Consider the following 18809-nt stretch of genomic DNA (forward strand, 5'->3'; position numbering starts at 1 on the left):
AATACCAAGGGCTCTGTCCTGCTGGAGGTAGACGATCAGTATTCAGCTTTTTTGCTTCTCAATTTGTGGCTTCATTGAATGAGATCATGTATTCCACTGGAGAAGTTGTGGGTGAGGGGTGGGGAAGGGGGAGTCGTGGAAGGGTGTCTAGAAACTGTAATTATATGCACCCCTATCTGAATATGTGACAGTGTCTGGTGTGGTACATGACCACTGCGGAGAGAAGTAGCAGGAATGCTATAATATGCTCTTTCAAGAGTGTTAACACGGAAGCTAATGTTCATCGCTTGCACTTTCTTCCTTAGGGTGATCTTCACCAGGGCCGACAATATCAGAGTGGATCCTTGAAAGAGTTACACCTTCTGGTTTTGCTTACTCTGGGGTGCTCACCTTCTTGAGATCCTAAAAAGAACTCATATCTTGTTTCTGGGGTTTCAGATCTAGTTCCTTATGTTTGCTAGAGGGTACAGTTGCCCATGAAGGCTGTTCTTATTTCAGAAGCTTGTTTCCAGTCCAGGGTGGACCTAGCCTGGCATTTCGGGCTGGACTGTTCCCATGGGGAGCAGGGTCAAGACTGATTTGCATATGGCTGGGTCTACAATGGGGTGGCATGGTGAGCTAAAAATGCTAGATTTAACACTGATCCGTGACTGGGGGTGAATGTTTGATATGTTCAGCATTAAGGCCATCATCTTTTTGTGTTACCATAGTTGCCTAAGTGGGAAGGGTATGCCTAGACGTGGGTCCTGTGCTCACTGTGCCACTGGATTCAAGCTGAGCTGATGAGGGGTTGTTACCCCCAAAACAGTCACAGGATGCTTGTTTCCGGTCCAGGGAGGACCTGGCTTGGCCGTTCGGGCTGGACTGTTCCCATGAGGAGCAGGGACAAGACTGATGTGCATATAGCTGTGTCCCAACTGGGATGGCATGGTGAGCAACAAAACAATGTTTTTAACCTAGATCTGTGACTGGGGTGAATGTTTGATATGTTCAGCATTCCGTCCATCATCTTTTTGTGTTGTCAAGGTGTTGTACATCAGCAGTGGGGAGCAGTAGCAGGAATGCTATAACATGCACTTTCAAAGGTGTTCATAAAGATGCTAATATTCATCCCTTGCACTTTCTTCCTTAGGGTGATCTTCAACAGGGCCGACAATATTAGAGTGGCCCTTTGAAAGAGTTTAGCTTCTGGTTTTGCTTACTCTGCGTTTAGCCCTGGGGTGCTCACCTTCATGCAATCCTAAAAAGGACTCGTATCTTGTGGCTGTGTTTTCAGAGCTAGTTCCTTATGTGTGCTAGAAGGTACAGTTTCCTATGAAGGCTGTTCTTATTTCAGATGCATCATATGTTGGTTGCACCGCCGTGGAAGAGGGCCAGTGTCGGCTCCAGTATCTGAGAAGATGTCCGTCTTCCTCTGGATCCTCAGAACCTTCAGCTAAGGGATCCTTGGTGTGAAGAATGGAAGCTAGGATGCTGATACTTCTCCATTACCCAATGTTCTTATAATGAAGCATGTGACATCAACGTAAAACATTGGTGGAATTTTGGCTCAGAGAAAGGTATCGATGGCACTGAGCAACAGTTATGGCTAGTATGAAAAGGGATGTGGATAGTCAGACCTCGTCCTTTCAAGGGCGGAAAAGAAGACAATGCCTTCCTGCACCTCCACTTTCTCTAAGACTTCTTTTGATATGTCTTCCATTTCCCAATATAATCAGAATATGTTTACATCGGTTTATTAAATGAAATACAAGTTTAGGTTTTGCAAACAAAACTATAAAAACGATATGCCCACCTCTTTCCTCGCTTGTCAAACCACATCAAATAACCATATACTATGGACAGAACGCATAGGACTCTGAGGTAAACAGCCCTCCTTAGATTACACAGTAGCTCAGTTCTGAAAGCCAGTCTCAACTGGTCATTGTTTAAAGGAGCTCATATTTTTTAGTACAAATGTAACTTTCCTAATATAGCCTCACAACACCTAGATCTTGAAAACATGGGAATAATTTTAAGCTCAAACCTGCCAGCCAAGGCTTCAAGCTTTCTCACCGCCACTTTCTCCACATACTTTTAGTCAAATGTACAATACTAGGTACTTTATTTGGCTTCTTTATACAAACAAAGACAGAAATGTTACCTTCTGTTGACCCCGACATAGCAGATGCAGAGGTCGCTCCTTGTCCTACCTGGCAGCTAAGACATGGAATGAGCTACCCTTTCATCCACAGACCTCCCAATCTCTTCCATAGTTCTGAAAGTCCCTGAAGACCTGCCTATTCGGCTAACCAACTGGACCCTGCCAGCTCCTGGATAACCTCAAGGGTGCCGAGAAGAACCCTACAAGTCTACTGATTGATTGAACGATTCTTTAAACTGAATTATATTTGGAATGCACAATATATAATTTTAAACTAATTCTGGATTCTGTCACCGATCTGTAAATCTCAGAGGACGATGCTGTGCATTGTTAAACCCAATAAAATGTGGTCATTTAACAAAAAAACGAATTCTGGATTTCCAAATATGCGTGCAGTTGTTCTACTGTTTGCATGAATCCTATGTGAAAAGCAGACAAATATGTAAACGTTGTCAATTATCCACAGAAAAACTGTCAGAGAAAAGACAGCAAATATTATCCCTTTTGAAATGCAGATTTGTTTCACACACAAGTCTTCAGCCTCCTCCACAGTGCAGGTAAACAAAGAGCAGGTTTCATATGATCTCCAAACTTACCCAGGTTCTCTTTAAGGAGCCAGGTCAACGCAGAGTCTCGGTACGGGATGAAATCAGACTTTCTCTTCTTATTTTGCTGTAATCAAAAATGTACACGCGGGCATGAGTATGCATCAGTAAAACCTACATTTATCATACTTTACTAAACACCACCTCATACTACTCCTACCTGCAGTCCTGCCTCACAATCTCAACTCCAGCCACCCAGTCATCTCCTGCCATAAGTAACATTGAAAATGAAATTAACATGCAAACCTTGGCAATGGGTTTTCCCTGGCATGTCTTAAAGCAATGTCATGTCTTTCTGTTAATACATTGTTTAAAAGGTATTCGAGCACAGACAATCTACCTTGAAGACCCACTGTGTACAGAAATGACAAACTCAAGAGAATGTGCGAGGTATTACAACTATCTACTTCACAGTAAACATGACTTACCCATGAAACTAGCTTGCCACAGCCTACTATTACAGACACCCATCAATTGGACTATCCTGTCAGCAGAAAGAACTGTATGGGGTTACATCTAGAGAGTGAATATTTTAGGTTTACTTTGCCACTTCTGTAATAAATTAATTTCCTTTTGCCTACAAGTAGAAACACTCCACAAAGTGCACTACTGATGCCAACTCACTGAGGCATTTGCCTTCACTCAGGAGGTCAGAAGTTGTTTCTGCTTGGTCAGTCGCAAAAAAAAAATATATATTCCCACAAGCACCACGTTTAAAGTACAGAGGGATCTTAGCGCGTCGAAAGGGAAGAGGAATGGCCAGGCCTTTCTTTCGTCAGCTTTGAGTGTTCTCGGCTTGTGGTGGACAAAATAGTATTACCTTTCAAAATTCTGATGTTTGCCAATGACTGAAGTAAGTTTTAGTTTTAGTAGCTGAGAATTTGTGTGTCCATTTCTTCTCCTTGTACATTTATGGCTGGCTGAACACTTTTGTTGCTGAATAGCAGAGTTTCTTTTATGTGTTCTGACTGACCCCAGGGATTAGTTGATTTTTTATTACTACATATTCAATCAATCACAACAAATTAACAATATTCGTTATGCAGATATTTTATTTCAGGCATTGAATATAATGTAGACCTGGCAGCACAACACTTTAGACAGCACAGTATGGCTTAGGGTTGAGCTGAAATCAGTTAAAAAAAACAAGATACAAGGTGGGTGAGGATGGAGTAATGTAAATATAATTTGTTAAGCGCAGCTCATGCCCGAGGGCGTCTTGGCGCTATAGAAATCTTGCAGGAGTTGCAGGAACATGTAAAATGCTAGACGTCACTCCACACGTAGTATATACTCATACAACATTACACATATTTATTGACATCAGGCACAGAGAGAGAAAGTGTTAACCAGAATCGCAAAATGCACATGCTGGTGCCACGCTGGGATTAGAACCAAGACCTGTTCTAAAACAACAACTATTGACAATATTTAGCAAATTATTATTATTTTTTAAATATTTTAATTTTGTTTTCATAATATTGCAGTAATAAAGCAGAGAAACGCCATACAGGATATCGAGTGGTCTATTCTATGTCAGGACCGGAGGCAAGGATTATGCTTTTCTTTCTTCACTTTATTGAATAGCAGCCATTTTAAAGTCAAAACTACTTTTCCCATGAACAATAGGGAAAACAACCTCAAAACAATAGTGTCGACAGATAGAGTGTCCCATCCATTGCACCAATCAGGAGTCCCCAGGTAGCTGATAGTCCTCTGTCCCTGATTATCCTTCCTCTTTCTTCGCTGCTTGCAGCCAAGATAAGTCTCCTTTTACTTGTATTGCTTTGTAATGTAATTCACATTTGTGTTGCTAATTTTGTTTCTCACCAAGATTGGTATTTTCTGCACTGTTCGATCGCAGACTTTGTTGATTACAAGGCTTAAACAGCCTCCGATGTTTCTTTGTATTATTTTGTGTTTTATGCTCGAAAGCTAGTTAGGGACGCGCGCGCGCGCGCCATATTTTCATTTTAAAAGCGTGGCACCCGTTTTGCTGTTTTTTCGAGTCTTTGTCTCAGGGATTATTCAGCTGCGAGGCGCCGCTACTCAGCACCTCGCACCGGCCGTGGGAGTCTCCCTGCTCCCTAGCGGCCGTACATCGGTGCCGGCTTGCGGTGTCGTCCTGACGCAGCCAGAGGGCGCCTGAGCGCGTCTCTGACACGGCGTGTGCCTGGGATTCCGCGCATTCCTCAGCGCGTCAGATCCCAGGCTGCATCGCCGCGAGAGCCTTGTCGCGTCTGCCTTACACCCCTGAAAAGGGTATGTGATATTGCCTTCAGGCATTTATTAGTTATAATTTCATTTACACGCCCCTTGAACGCCTGTTTTCACTGGTCTGCAACTGTTGTTAAGCAGTCTTTGGCAGCGTTTCACTGCCTGGGGGTCAGTATTATTTAGGCCAACAACACTCTGTTTAGAGTCTGTAGCGCAGATTAAATCTGCAGGGGTCCTTTGGCTGGCAGACTGCCCAATTAATTATATATATATATTTGCACCAGGGCTGTTTGCATCCCAGGCTTTGGGCCTTAAATTGCGAGCACTGCCCGCCCCTATTACCGGCTGACCCCAGCCCCCATTCATTAGAGGTTTACCTCCTAGTTTCTACTGCTCTAGTCATCACTTACCTGTTACTTTACTTACCTCCATGGAGAACTATCAAGACGACGTCTATCAGGACGATCAATGGGAAGGGGACCCCCTTGCGGCCCTTCCATGGGATGATGACTTCTATGATGCGGTTGATGACTGTATCCATAAGGCGGTAGAGCAGGCCATTACCCCTCTTGAAGAGCGACTGTCCCGAAAAATTGACCAGGCTTGCGAAAAGCTAGCCAGAGCCGTGCAGGCCTCATCCAAAGGTCTTTCCCCCAGCCGTCCGGCCTCGGACTTACACCAACCACCAGCCAAACGTGCTAAGAAGGCGGGGGTGGATTCTGATGCTTTTAGCAACCTTAAGCAGGCTTTTCTTGCCAGTTCTGCCACGCCGGTAACCCCCTCATACCTCGGCAGACGGGGACCCTGGGGATGCGGACGCCTCTCCTGAACAGTCCCGTCCCTGGCTTCCTTCCAAGTCAGCGCCAACCTCTAGCGAGCCAAATTTGTGTGCGGACATGCTGGACCCGGACGACGTCTTGCATCCACGCTCCTCTGACTGGGCCCCTTCCAAGAAGGTCGCCCAGTATGTGGCCAGCAGGATCCGCCGTCCTCTCGAGCCTACAGCTCATAGTTGCCTTAGGGCAGAGTGCCCCCGTCCCTCCTTGGAAGGGAAGGGAGCCGCCACTCCTGAGATAGACCCCAGAATGGCTACCATTTTACAAAAATTCGTCAAAGACCCTAAGAAAGGCATCAACAGGTCTTGCCGTGCCTGTCAAGACAAACTATTGGATGTCTTTGGCCCCGCTACCAAAATCCTCGATATGGCCGAAGAGGCCAAAGCCTCGGGCTCTCTCATTTCCCCCGAACATCTCTCCTCCTGGGCCCAACGTGTAGTGGTGTTCCTCGGGAACGCCAACTGCGCACTTTCCACAGAGTGGCGCAGGTCTCTTCTAATCAAAGTTGACCCCAAACTGGGACACTTGGCGGACACTGAAGCGGGACCAGTCGCACAGGGTGGCCTCTTAGGCGAACCCTTTATAAAGGAGCTAGGGAGGTTTGTTAACACCTTTACCTCCCTGGATAGAGTGCAGACTTCCATCAGGAAAGCGTTTCGCCCTCGTGTTTTACGCCGGGCCGGACAAGGCAGGGGCCGCTCGTCCGGCCGTCCTAATCATGCAGAGGGCAAGGCTCCAGTCAAGGACAATATCAAGATCAAGCCCGATTTAGGAACTTTGACCCTACCCTTGGACGCAGAGGCAGGAACAGAGGTGGCAGAGGAGGAGGCGGATCCAATTCTTCCGGTGAGTGTTCTCCCTTCTTCCCTTCTAAAAGTGCGGGGGCGTCTGGCAAATGTTTTCCCAATGTGGGCTTCCATCACGGGGGATGCTTGGGTTCTGCAAATGGTAAGGGGTTTTCACAGAGTTTCAGGGGACCCCTTTGCAACGCACTCCTCCCCACCCACTCTGTTTTTCTGAGGCGGACGCCGTCCTGGTCGATCAGGAGGTCCGTTCTCTTCTGGAAAAAGGGAAGATAGTAGAAACCCTGCAGCACCCCAGAGGTTTCCTCAGCAACCTCTTCCTCATAGACAAAGTGGACGGAGGCCAGCGCCCGGTCATCAATTTACGCAAATTCAACGAGTGGCTAGTTTATCCCCACTTCAAGATGGAGGGAATCCATCTTCTTCGCGATATTCTCCGTCCAGGCGACAGGAAGGCGCGCCTCGACCTCAAAGACGCTTATTTAGCGATTCCCATCTTTTCCCCTCACCGCTGATTCCAGCAGTTCCTTTGGCGCAACAAGACTTACGAGTTTGCCACTCTCCCATTCGGCCTGTCTTCCACTCCCTGGTGTTTCACCAAGGTTCTGCGGCCGGCGATAGAACGTCTTCGGGCGTCGGGTGAGAGACTCAGTCTATTTAGACGACATCCTGCTAATGACGCAGGATCCTCTGACCCTTTCTCGGCACCTGCAAACCGCGGTGGCTCTCCGTCAGAACCTAGGGTTCGTGATAAACGAAGTCAAGTCCACCCTGGTTCCTTCCCAAAAAGTAGTTTTTCTTGGATTCTTAATAGACTCAGTGGAATCTACTCTCAGCCTTCCTGCTCGCAAGATGACAAAAATTCACCACAAGATTCGGAGGGCTTTAACCCTGACTTAGATTTCCCTCAGACAGTTAGCTCGGGTGGTGGGCTTACTATCGGCATCCATCCAAGCTATCTTCCCGGGCCCGGTTCACTACAGAGCACATCAAAGTTTAAAAGCGGCGCATCTCTGCAAGGGCCGATCATACTCCCACAAAGTGAGTCTGACTCCGGAGGCCAGGGAAGAGCTTCAGTGGTGGCTTTCCAACATGGAAGCCTGGAATGGTCGGGCCATTTTCGGGTCCGCGCCAGACAGCGTTATCAAGTCCGACACGAGCAGATCCGGCTGGGGCGCGAAGTGTGGCGACTTCACCACGGGGGGTGTGTGGTCTCCGTCGGAGCAACAATTGCACATCAACTGTCTGGAACTTCTGTCTGGGTCGTTCGCGATCAAATGCTGGACCAAGGACTCGATTCAATCATGCGTCCTTCTCAAGATGGACAACATCTCGGCTGTCCGGTATATCAATCATCTGGGAGGCACTCGCTCGAGAGCTCTTTCGAACCTGGCTGCAAACTTTTGGCAGTACTGCCTGGATCGTCAGATCTCAGTCACGGCGGAGTACCTGCACGGGCAGGACAACCAAGTGGCAGACTTTCACACGCGCCACTTCCACGATCTGAGCCTCTGGAAACTACACACAGGGGTGTTCGCGGATCTCCAGAGTCTTTGGGGTCCCTTCTCTGTAGACCTCTTTGCCTCTCGCCTAGATCACCAGCTTCCCCGGTTCTACAGTTGGAGACCGGACCCTCTGGCGGAGCAGACGGACGAGTTTCTCCAGGATTGGCGGTCCGAGATGGGCTACGCCTTTCCCCCGTTTGCGATGATAACTCGGGTCCCCGCCCAGGTTCGACGCCAGGAAGCGAGCATTGTGCTCATTTCACCGATTTGGAGGTCGCAAGTATGGTTTCCGGTTCTTCTGGAACTTCCCTGGGATTCTCCAATCCTACTCCCCCTCTTTCCAGCTCTTCTTCTCAGTCTGGACGGGTGTCCTCACCCGTTGATACAGCAGGGCTCCCTGGCTCTCATGGCATGGTGGATTACAGGGGAAGATGGGCGGTCCCAGGCCTTTCAGAAGCGGCTGAGAGTTTCTTATCCAAGGTCTGGGTAGACAGCACCCTCAAGCGTTATCGGTCCACCTGGTGGTGTCGTTGGTGTATGCGACGGAGTTTCAAACCCGTGGCAGCTGATGTGTCCGCCATCTTGAATTTTCTGGCCTCCCTAGCAGAGGACGGTCTCGTGTACAGAACCATCAATACCTTCAGGTCCGCAATTTCTGCTGGTCATGCTTTAGTTGATGGTTGGCCTGTTGGAGAACATCCTTTAGTTTGTCGTCTCCTTCGGGGCATACGTCTCTCGCTCCCCCCGGAACCTCGTTATTCTCAATTGTGGGATGTCAACAGTGCATTGAATCTATTCCAATCATGGCAACCAAATAGATTCCTCTCCAGGAAGGAACTGTCGGCGAAGCTAGCCATGCTACTGTGTCTGATTTCTTGCAGACGGGTTTTGGACGTCAGAGCTCTGGATGTGTCGGGAAGAATGTACTCTTCCGCTGGGGTGACGTTCACCATTCGTAGGCGCACTAAAAGTTACTAATCGTCAGCAACAGTCTTTCTGGTTGATACTCTATCTGTAGAATCTTCACCGTTTGAATACTTCCAAGCACCAGACTGGATCTGAAAACTTTCAACAGCACCTGTGCGCCACAAGATGCCGCCATCTGCATCCACTGCAGCTCCTGTGCGCCACAAGATGGCGCAGTCTGCATCCACTGCAGCTCCTGTGCGCCACAAGATGGCGCCATCTGCATCCACTGCAGCTCCTCTGCGCCTAAAGATGGCGCAGTCTGCATCCACTGCAGCTCCTGTGCGCCACAAGATGGGATGGCGCCATCTGCATCCATTGCAGCTCCTATTTAGAATCAAAACTCCACTCACAGAATGGGGAGGCAGAGCGCCACTGAGGAATCGGTGGATAGACACTATACACAAGAAAGAGCGCCATTGACATTTCTCCCTTTCAGCTTGTGAATCCACTTTTGAATCAGTGCCACAGCATCCACCGCCCTGAACAATACCAACTAGGAGGTGGATCTGCGGCCTACACCTGGACGTCCTGCAGGGCCGCAAGGACCTGAAGCCAGAGATTCACTTCAGAGATGCGCATAGGTAATTGCAAGAGGAACACAGCTTTAAGAATAAAATCCTGCAGCATGCACCTATGGAACAGCTCAAAAGGGGACCCACTCCAGAATGGCCAACGCTAGATTGAGGTCCCACTGTGCCATCATAAAGGGAGCACGAGGAAACATATGAAAAGCTCAAAGGCCCGATAAGTAAGCTTTAACCATACCCACGGCAAGGACTTGTCAGATCAAAGCCAATGTTGCTTGTGTTTCTTCTGCCTCTTTCTGGAAACCTTATCCTTCGACCTACCTGAGGAGGGCAGTTTAGAGCAGCAAACTGTTTCGCCATGTAAAGTCTGGCCTATTGCTCCATGATTGCCTTCGAGTGAATCAGAGAGCTTTTGCTGAAGAGCCATAACTTGCCAGCAGACCGCACCTAAAGACATTCTGCATGTCTGTGACAGACATATGCTTTGAAACCTGTATTTTTTATGGCAACAGCAATTTGACCCTGCCAATACATTTTTTTCCGGGGGCGGGTGGGGGGCGATGGAATCACTAATAACTGTAATCAGTAGGAGCACAGCTTAAGATCCACGTCCAAGGGCACAGAAAAAAGTAACTGACATCAGCATGCAGGGCTAGTGTCTCTACATTGCTCCATTCCTTTCTGGCCACAACAAAGAGGAGTCACAAAGAACACTAATGGCAGCTCCTTCGAATGCGTAAAAACTATTCCAAGTGTCCATACCCAGTCTGGCATCTGGGAGAATTCAAAAGGCCAGGAATCTGCAGGCATAAAAAGCTGTATGTGTTTCCTATATACAGTCTTCCAATATCAAAAGTTGAAGCAGGCTAGACTGTAGTGCATTAAAATGGCTGTATTTGATGCTACTCTACTAAAACAGCAAAAGGTGCTGCAGGTCATGATTCAAGCAGACTGGGAGAGATCTACTTAGTTGACCAGTTTCATCATTAGAGGGAGTCCTCGTAACCATTCTTGAGTTAGGCTGGAAGAGTTCTATCTAAGCATACTTCCAAGATCAGAAAGGACTGATGGATCTCATCAGTGAGATGCAGTGGCAAAGCTGGCTGTGTTTAGTGACAAAGTCCTAATCTGAGATTTTCAGAATAAGATGTAGGCTAACACTGCATTTTATAAACCTTACCAACCTGTGCCCAGCGAGACGAAACGGAGTTAAATGCAAGCACTAAAATCTCAAGGAACAGATGGCAAAGATCTGCAGCTGGGTCATAAAGACGAACTGCTTAAGGGTTCATCAGAGCCAGAGGAACCTTTTGTGAGTTTTTAGGCTTATAGACCAGTTTGAGTGTCCTAATGTAATGCCTTTTGTAGGTTAATCGGTCTGCACTACAATTCAGCACGAATCCAGGGTCAGGTTATTAGAGTCCTCCAGCTTAGACCAGGATGGTGCCTTGGAATGGACTTCTGTGCTTAGCTTGGCCCCTTGAGATTGTTACCAGTAATCCAAGATGGGGGACTAGTAGCTACTGATCACAGCCTCCTCGTTGGCTGCAATGAATATTCTGAAAATCAAAAAACAGCTCAGGAGGCTGACAGCCTATAAAGGCGGTGGTGCAATAAAAACCATCAAAGGAGACATGTCTGTTCAACAAGGTGCCTTATGGGCGTTTGAAACTGGTGCTGAGAAAATAATTAACTAAGCAAAACTGAAATCACAGGAAAAGCAGTAACATGGAGTGCTCCAAAAATTCCCAGTGAAGTCAAAACAAAATTCATAAAGGAAAAGCAACACTTCTGCAGTCAAACTAGGACAGAGTCCCCAGTATTTTGGATTCCTGACCCTAAGCACCCTGATATTTAATAATGGGGAACAGAAAAGGCAATGAAATGTATCAATCTACCGACTTTTGAACGATGCAGAAGCCTGCTGACAAAGTGAAGGTACCAAACTGCTCTTAAAAGGCTTTGTCCAACTTAACCCGATTTCTTGTTATAAAGCAAAGAATATATGAGTTATTTTATATCAGAGTACGCCTTAAAAATCATTTAATTTTATGGTTTAAATGTCTTTATTATTAAAAATAAAAAAAATCAGAAGCAATAAGCATTACTGGGTCGAAGACCTTCGCTGTCAAACTTGCAAAACCACTCAACACTATCACCCACGCCCGTTCCATTTCCAATGCCAGCTACATTTCAAGCTGTAAGTCTTACTCGGTAATAAATGTCCTCCCATTCCCTCTGTGTGAGTGTGCGACCTAATTCAAGCTCCCAGCATTTCCGACTCGGGAATCTATGGTGTAGTAAGGGAAAATCAAGGAGGCCATACAGCTTTGATATAAGACGGGTGTCTGATGTTTTAGAGAGCAACCATTTTTCAAAAGGGGTGAGGTGACGTTGTGCGTAGGGATGTATCGAGGAGTGCATCACCCAGTGTCGGATCTGACTGTAACGGAGGCGTTCTGTTTCAGGTAAGCGGTGGTCTTTGCGAAAGTCCTCCAATGACAAGTGTCCCTCCTCGTCAAAGCAATGACCGATATGCAATCTTTCTGTCTCCAGTATCTAAAGGCCACCGGATCAAGGCCTGTAAAAAAGTCAGAGTTGCCCAGTATAGGTGTCAAGGGTGACTGAAAGGGCGTAAATCCATCCCAAACCGCAACCCTGTCCCATGCAGCAAGGGGGGCCTTAGTAGTAGGGGACAGATATAAACTTTTCAGGCATAACAATTTGTGGAGGAAGGGAATCTTCCATAGGGACTGCCTCGCGACCACCCTGTCCATGAAAAGCCAGTGCTTTTCGGATGCAGATGGGGGCAAGTCCACTAAAGTCCTAAGTTGCGTGGCTTGATAGTACCTGAGCAGTTTCGGTATGACTAGTCCTACCTCGCCTGGGGGTCTGTAAATGAGATATCTATGCAACCGGGGCCGCTTGTCTGCCCATACAAAGTGGTTAATCTCCTGTTGGAGAATACGAAGCATCCCTGGGAGCATATGAAAGAGAAACAATATCTTCAGCATTCTGCAGCATGGTCATTTTCAGGGCCACTATACGGCCTAGCCAAGAGAGACTATTTGCCCGCCACCAACGCAGGTCCATCTGTATCTGCTGAAGTCGTTTTTTTATAGTTAAGGGATACGGTCCTCTGGGTGTTAGCTGTGAGATGAAGCCAAAGATAGGGAACTGATTTAGAGGCCTATTGTATGGGATAGGAGTGCTGCAGCTCCAGCAACGTATCGTTTTGGAGTGAGAGGCTGAGCACTTGAGACTTGTGTATGTTTACTTTAAAGCCCGGTGCTCTAGCAAACAACTCGAGTTCAGCTAGGAAAGAGACCAAGAGGACTTCCAGGGTAGCTACTAAGTCATCGGCATAGAGACTGATAGTGTGTCTCTCCCTCTCTAAAGCAAACACTCGATAGAAGAGGGTTAGCCCAAACTCTTTAGACCATAGGCTCCATGTAGTCAGCGAACAGTAGAGGGGAGATCGGACAGCCTTGCCTCGTGCCCATGCATATTGAGTGTGGGGCAGAGGAGTGTCCATTCACGTGAGCCGCTGCCTGTGTATAATTGCTAAGGATCCTCTTTTGGAACCAGTCACCAAATCCAAAGTGCTGAGTCGCCTTCATGTATGGCCAGTGAACCCTGTCGAAAGCTTTTTCAGCGTTGATTGCTAGTCGCATGCGCTCCGTGTCATAGCGCTGCGCTTTGTCAATAAGATTGAGCATCCTTTTTGTATTGTTGCTACATTGGCAATTGGGGACAAACCCTGCCTGGTCTGGGTCTATCAGACCGAGTAACAGTGGAGTTAGGTGAGCAACCAGGATCCCGGTAACCAGTTTAAGGTCAACGTTCAACAGGGATATCGGCCTGTACGAAGCACAGTGTCGCTTATCCTTCCCGGGTTTTGGGATGACAACAATGGATGCTCATAACATCGACGATGGGAGCGCTGCATGGTCTCCAATTGTGTTGAATACCCTGGTAAGGATAGGAGCTATGATGGGGCAAAATGTCTTAAAGAAAAGTGCAGCATCTCTGTCCGGCCTTGGGATTTGAGTGTTTTTTACAAGCGATGGCAGAGATCACCTCCTCCATCTGGATTAGGTGGTCTAAATCCGCAGCCTTCGCCTGAGTTAATCTGGAGGTGGAGGCTCTGGGAAGATAGTGGGATGGGGCATCTAAGAGGAGCTCCTGAGCAGCATAGAGGTCGACACAGAACTGACGGAATGCCTCTGCTATGTGCGGGTCCTCCCTCTGCTCCACACCGGTTGAGTCAAGCACGGTTGAGTCCCATTGTTTGTTGCAGTCGTGCAGCCTATTTGCCAACAGGCAATCCACCCCAACATAGAAGGTGTGGCGCAGATGAAGTGCAGCATACGCTGCCCTGTCCTGATCACGGCCAGCCAGCTGGGTGGTGCGGCAGAATGTTTCATAGACGTCATGTTTTTGGAGGCGGGCAGGATGGGGAAATGATTAAGGTGAGGGTCACCGCCACATGATCCAACAGCGAGAGAGGTATTCTCAGATTTCCCTTGGGATACGACCTCTGAAGTGCCCAGAAAATATTCTATAACATTTGTCTTGTGCACGTGGTAAGAGAAGGTATAATTCCGTGTTTGAGGATGGAGGGACCTCCAGATATCTACCAGGCTGACATCCTGTAACCACTGCACCACCTCGCGGTAGAGAGCCCCAGACTGGCCCTGACATTCAGCCAAACGGTCTAAGTTGTTATCAAAGGTTAGGTTGAATAGACACTCCAATGGAATGAAGATGGGAGATGATCGGTTGGAATGCTCTGCGCTTTTGAAGAGTTGATATGGCTAGGTCTTGGTATAAAGTTGGTTTGTGTCCACAAAACTGGATTGGGCCGTTGCCCAATGCTAGCTGAAGGATGCGCACCTTAAGCGGTAAATCATGGACTTGTGTTAGGATGTCCGCAGGGGGTACGGGTGCAGATCTCCTAGGCCCCACTCCATGAGTACGATCCAGTTTAATTTCAAAATCCGGAGATGCTTCTAGGATCGTGCAAAAAAGGTCCATGACAAAGGAGGTGCTATCAAACCTTCTGCTCCAGCTGGAACCCCTCTGATGCGTAAGTTATTCCAGCGTGAGCGATTTACCAAATCTTCGGTGTGGGCCTGCAAATCTAAGTGTTGATCATGTAGACGCAGGACCTCTTGTTGGAGTTGTTCGATCTCTTCATCTTGGCTCGATTTGTGTAATTCAATTGTATCTACTTTGTCGCCGAGGGTGTCCCTATCCTGTCGCATCTCTAAGTTTATCAGAGATCTCCTTTTTCATAGTCTGAAGGTTGTCCCGCAGAGAAGCAAACAGGGCCTCTATGAATTAGCGGGTTAGAGGGCCCTCTGGGTTGTCAGCATCCAGCGATATCGCCGCCTGCGAAGCATGCGAGAAGTCATCTGAGTGAATGCTTGGGGTTTTGAGCAACATCTCCTTCATGGAGCGATCCTTCTTCCCTTTACTCATGGCCATGGTGTTGGAGTGTCACAGTAATAGGGGTGAGTGACTGCGCTGCACCAAAGAGGGTGTTCCGGCCACAGGCAGGTGAGTGATTGTCTCAGCCAGGCACAGGCAACAGGAGGGGTAGGAAGCCGGAGTCCCAAAGTTGGAGTTCCCAGCATCCACGGGAGCTCACGTCAGGACGTCACTGATAACTGCTGCTATGCACTGACAGTGCCTCAATGGCCGCTCAATGCAATGTTGACCTTGGAGGTCAATCAGATGACACCGTGTCTGCTCCCTCTGAGGGCGGCCGGCTCAATTGATACCTTCGGGAGGCTGCTCAGCAACAGGAAGCCCACCTCGCCCCGCAATCAGCCTGTGGCCCGAGCACAATCCATCCAAGTGAGGCCTCTTGACTCACAAAGCAGGCCGACCATCCAGTCCTCAGCCACGTGGAGGTAGGGGTTGCAAATGGTACATCACACAGCGTGGCGGAGAGGCACTTATCTGCATATGGAGGAACCTCTCAGTCTCTGGCTTGTGGGTGCTCCCTCGTAGCTACAGCGATTCACCTGGTCTATTCAGCCCAGAGGGCCAGGAAGGGATGCCCAGGGTCCCCTGATGGCAGCACCACTGTGAATCAGCCATGCAGGCACCCTCCAGTTTCATGCAGGTCTGGGTGTAGCACTGTTGTGACTATTGGTTGGGGGAGGGGATATATTGATGTGTCACTAATCTGTGTGAGAGAATGGGGGAGGCTGGGTTCTGGTTGCTTTGACGTGGCTGCTGTCTTCACTTTGCATGTGTTTTCTCCGTCAAGTGAACTGTCTTGGCTTTAAAAAAAAAATAGATATATTTTTAAAAGATGGTGTGTCTTCTCTATCCACACTTTCTGCTTTTCATTTTGAAAAAATAATGAATATCCACTTTTACTAAACCATTCATTGGGTTTCCTTTCATTTCCAACTGTTTCAAAGAAAACAGAAAAAACGGGAACATGTTCCTTTGATCGGCATTCTTGATATATTTATTTGTTAGAGTTAGGTTCCTGTTTGAGACTATTGAGGATCTCACTCGTATGGAGGTGCGCTGTGTCTATGATGAACCTGTTCTCCGTTACCCCATGGAAATGACCTCAATAAGTTAAATAAAATATTACAATACAGCCTTTCCTTTAGAATTTACAGTCATGCATGATGACTGCGACAGCTGCATCCCTGCTGTGCTTTGGACTTATTCACTATGATGGTCTTTCATCCATCTAGTATAGGTTTCGTATCAATGTGCTCATGTTGAAAGTTGAGATCTTCTAGAAGTCAGACTATGTATTCTTTAGACCAGACAGTGTTTACAAGACACTACTATGATGTCCTTCAGAAAAGAGAAAATAACTAGGAACTTCTCCCTAGAGACACAGGATTGGTTTTTTTTTGGGGGGGGAAAGCATCACACTGATTTTGAAACCTTTCTGGGTGCTGAAAAAGTAAGCAGGAACTTCCTGAGTACCCAGAAGACTCAATTATTGCTCACTCATTAATTGCTAAAATTTCAGTGTTCACACAAATGCTAAATACCCAAACTTCACATTAGGATAGTAAGAACAAAGTCACAAGAGAAATGCATCTCTATCAGATGCAAGAGAGACCTATAAGCCTTTTCCTGATATTAAAGTCTTATGTGAACAAGCATTTGCAATGCAATAGGTCTCGCATTTGCAAGAGTTAGAGCTATTGCTGTTGTAAATGACAATGTCTTTTCAACACCAATAGTAATTAGGGGACTGTAGAGGGGAGGGTTAAAGAAGCGAGGGAACAGAACACCGTACCCTGCTAGGGGTTGTATAGTGTTTACCCGTATCCTGCTGCCTCAACGTGCTGCGTGGAACAGGAGAGGCAAGGGAGGGAGGAAATCAGTCAGGAAAGGCGGAGCTTGTACTGGGCATCAGACCCCCTATCAGCATGAAGTTAGAAGAACGAGGGACAGAAACAAAACAAAAAATTAAATCTCCACCCATTATTTTCAAAGTAAAAAAAAAAAAGATTCTCATGTTTTTTTTATACAAGAAGTGGCTGACCTGAAATCACGGAGGTGGGTGTTCTAAGTGCTTGAAAGCCAGGCGCTTCTGCTGCTAGAAGGAAGCCATGTGAGACCTCTCCTACCCCTGTGACTTCTCCGAGGAGCTGGCTCCGGGATCAAGGCACCAACAGCATAGGGTAAACTTCCATGCAGCCCAGTGGTAACACAAAATGACAGGGCCCTGTCCGCGATGTGACGTGGCCCCCGTGAGTCTCCTGTATTTAGGAGTTATTCATCGGCCTTTGGCAGATTAGGACGGCAGAGTCCCGTCTCTCCGTCTGTTGCCCTCTTGCACTGCTGGTGCACACTGTTGTTAATAGAGGGCAGTGAGTGAACCAAGGGCACACGGGGGCTTTAAGGACGCCTTCTGGGAGACCTGCTCTCCACCTGGGTCCGCGCAGTGCAGAGCAAACTGCCCTGCTACTACTGAAAGGAAAGCCATGTTTAAGCAAGTAGAGCGGCTGGTAAACTGTCTCTAATTCACTGGGAGATATTATACAAGTGTGATTAGAAATATGAGCATGGGAAGATGATTTCTGTTGGTAGAATGCAATAAAAATAAATTGCACATGCAATGTTTGACAGCGTGCATTACAGAGCACAATATTTGCGAAGCATGTGATCAAAGCCCTGCAGGGACATAAGTACATTAACCTGGCACTCTGATGCCATGGTAACCGAGAGCACGTGCCCCCAGGGGAGGCTGGCTGTGACCTGATAGCCTGTGTTTACATGGAGAATAGCCAGGGAGTTTCTGCTAGCAGGCGTGGCCCTGCAGAGGATCACATGGTGCGCTCCTATGAGGAGTCTCTTCATATTCCTTTTAAGGAGACCCAAGGGGCCCAGGAGTCTAAGATTACTGGGCTTCTCTTCAGGAAATGCTTATTTCATTCAGGAAGAGAGAGTAAACCTCAAGTTTTCGGAGGTTGGGCCAGGCCCAGCGACTGCCCTGAAACACTCGGCACTTGTCCCGGAACAAAAGCCACGTAACGTAAACATATGATAAAGGCTCTTTATAATTTAAGACAGGATTATTGCTTTACCGTGTGTGCTAACAACTAGTGACGCTTTTGTCTAGCGCGGGTCCCCAGCTGAATTAATTTGAACTGTCCTCAAACTGACGGGTGAAGGAAAACGAGAAAATTAATATGGAATTATTTACCTGAAGTAATTAAAAGAATAACAGCAAACGAGAGAGCACTATTGTATATCCAATACATACAGAAATCACGTTAAATGACGGGTAAACAATGGTGTCACAGACAGCGCGGTACGGTGGATCAGCTGATCAGAGCTTGGTAACTACACGCTTGAGCCAGCAAAAAGATCTGCCATACTTAAGCACTCAAGACTGGGAGAACATGGTGACTTTATACGCTAATCATAATGCTGGTAATGCCCCTTCACACAGCAGAGCTAACACTACAGGAAATAGCATTCAGAGAAACTCAGCAGATGGAATTCGAGCTGAAAGACACGCCGTGGGGCCAGCAACAAAAGTGAAAGCAACTGCGAGCAGGCAAACAGCGTGCGCGCAGAGAGGGAGCGAGCGGCCGAGCCGTAATAAATCAAGCGCAAGGTGGGAGACGCCATGAGCGTGCACAGCGCCTGGCCGGGTGCGCACATGGTTCGTCTCCCTTCGCGAACGAAAGAGACGACAATAGTCTC

The 18809-nt window shown here is 47.5% G+C and overlaps 1 protein-coding gene across 2 annotated transcripts in view; it reads right to left on the reverse strand.

Moving 5' to 3' along the window:
- KIF1C (kinesin family member 1C) overlaps nt 1-18809 on the reverse strand; it is a 949797-nt gene that overhangs the window by 537816 nt on the left and 393172 nt on the right. For both annotated transcript variants that reach the window (XM_085638138.1, XM_085638139.1), the window contains exon 10: nt 2740-2815. In XM_085638138.1, coding sequence (XP_085494264.1) covers nt 2740-2815 — 76 coding nt within the window. The remainder of the gene's footprint in view (nt 1-2739; nt 2816-18809) is intronic.

Source organism: Triturus cristatus, chromosome 12 (genome assembly GCF_964204655.1).
Source record: "Triturus cristatus chromosome 12, aTriCri1.1, whole genome shotgun sequence".
Taxonomy (NCBI): Eukaryota; Metazoa; Chordata; class Amphibia; order Caudata; family Salamandridae; genus Triturus; species Triturus cristatus.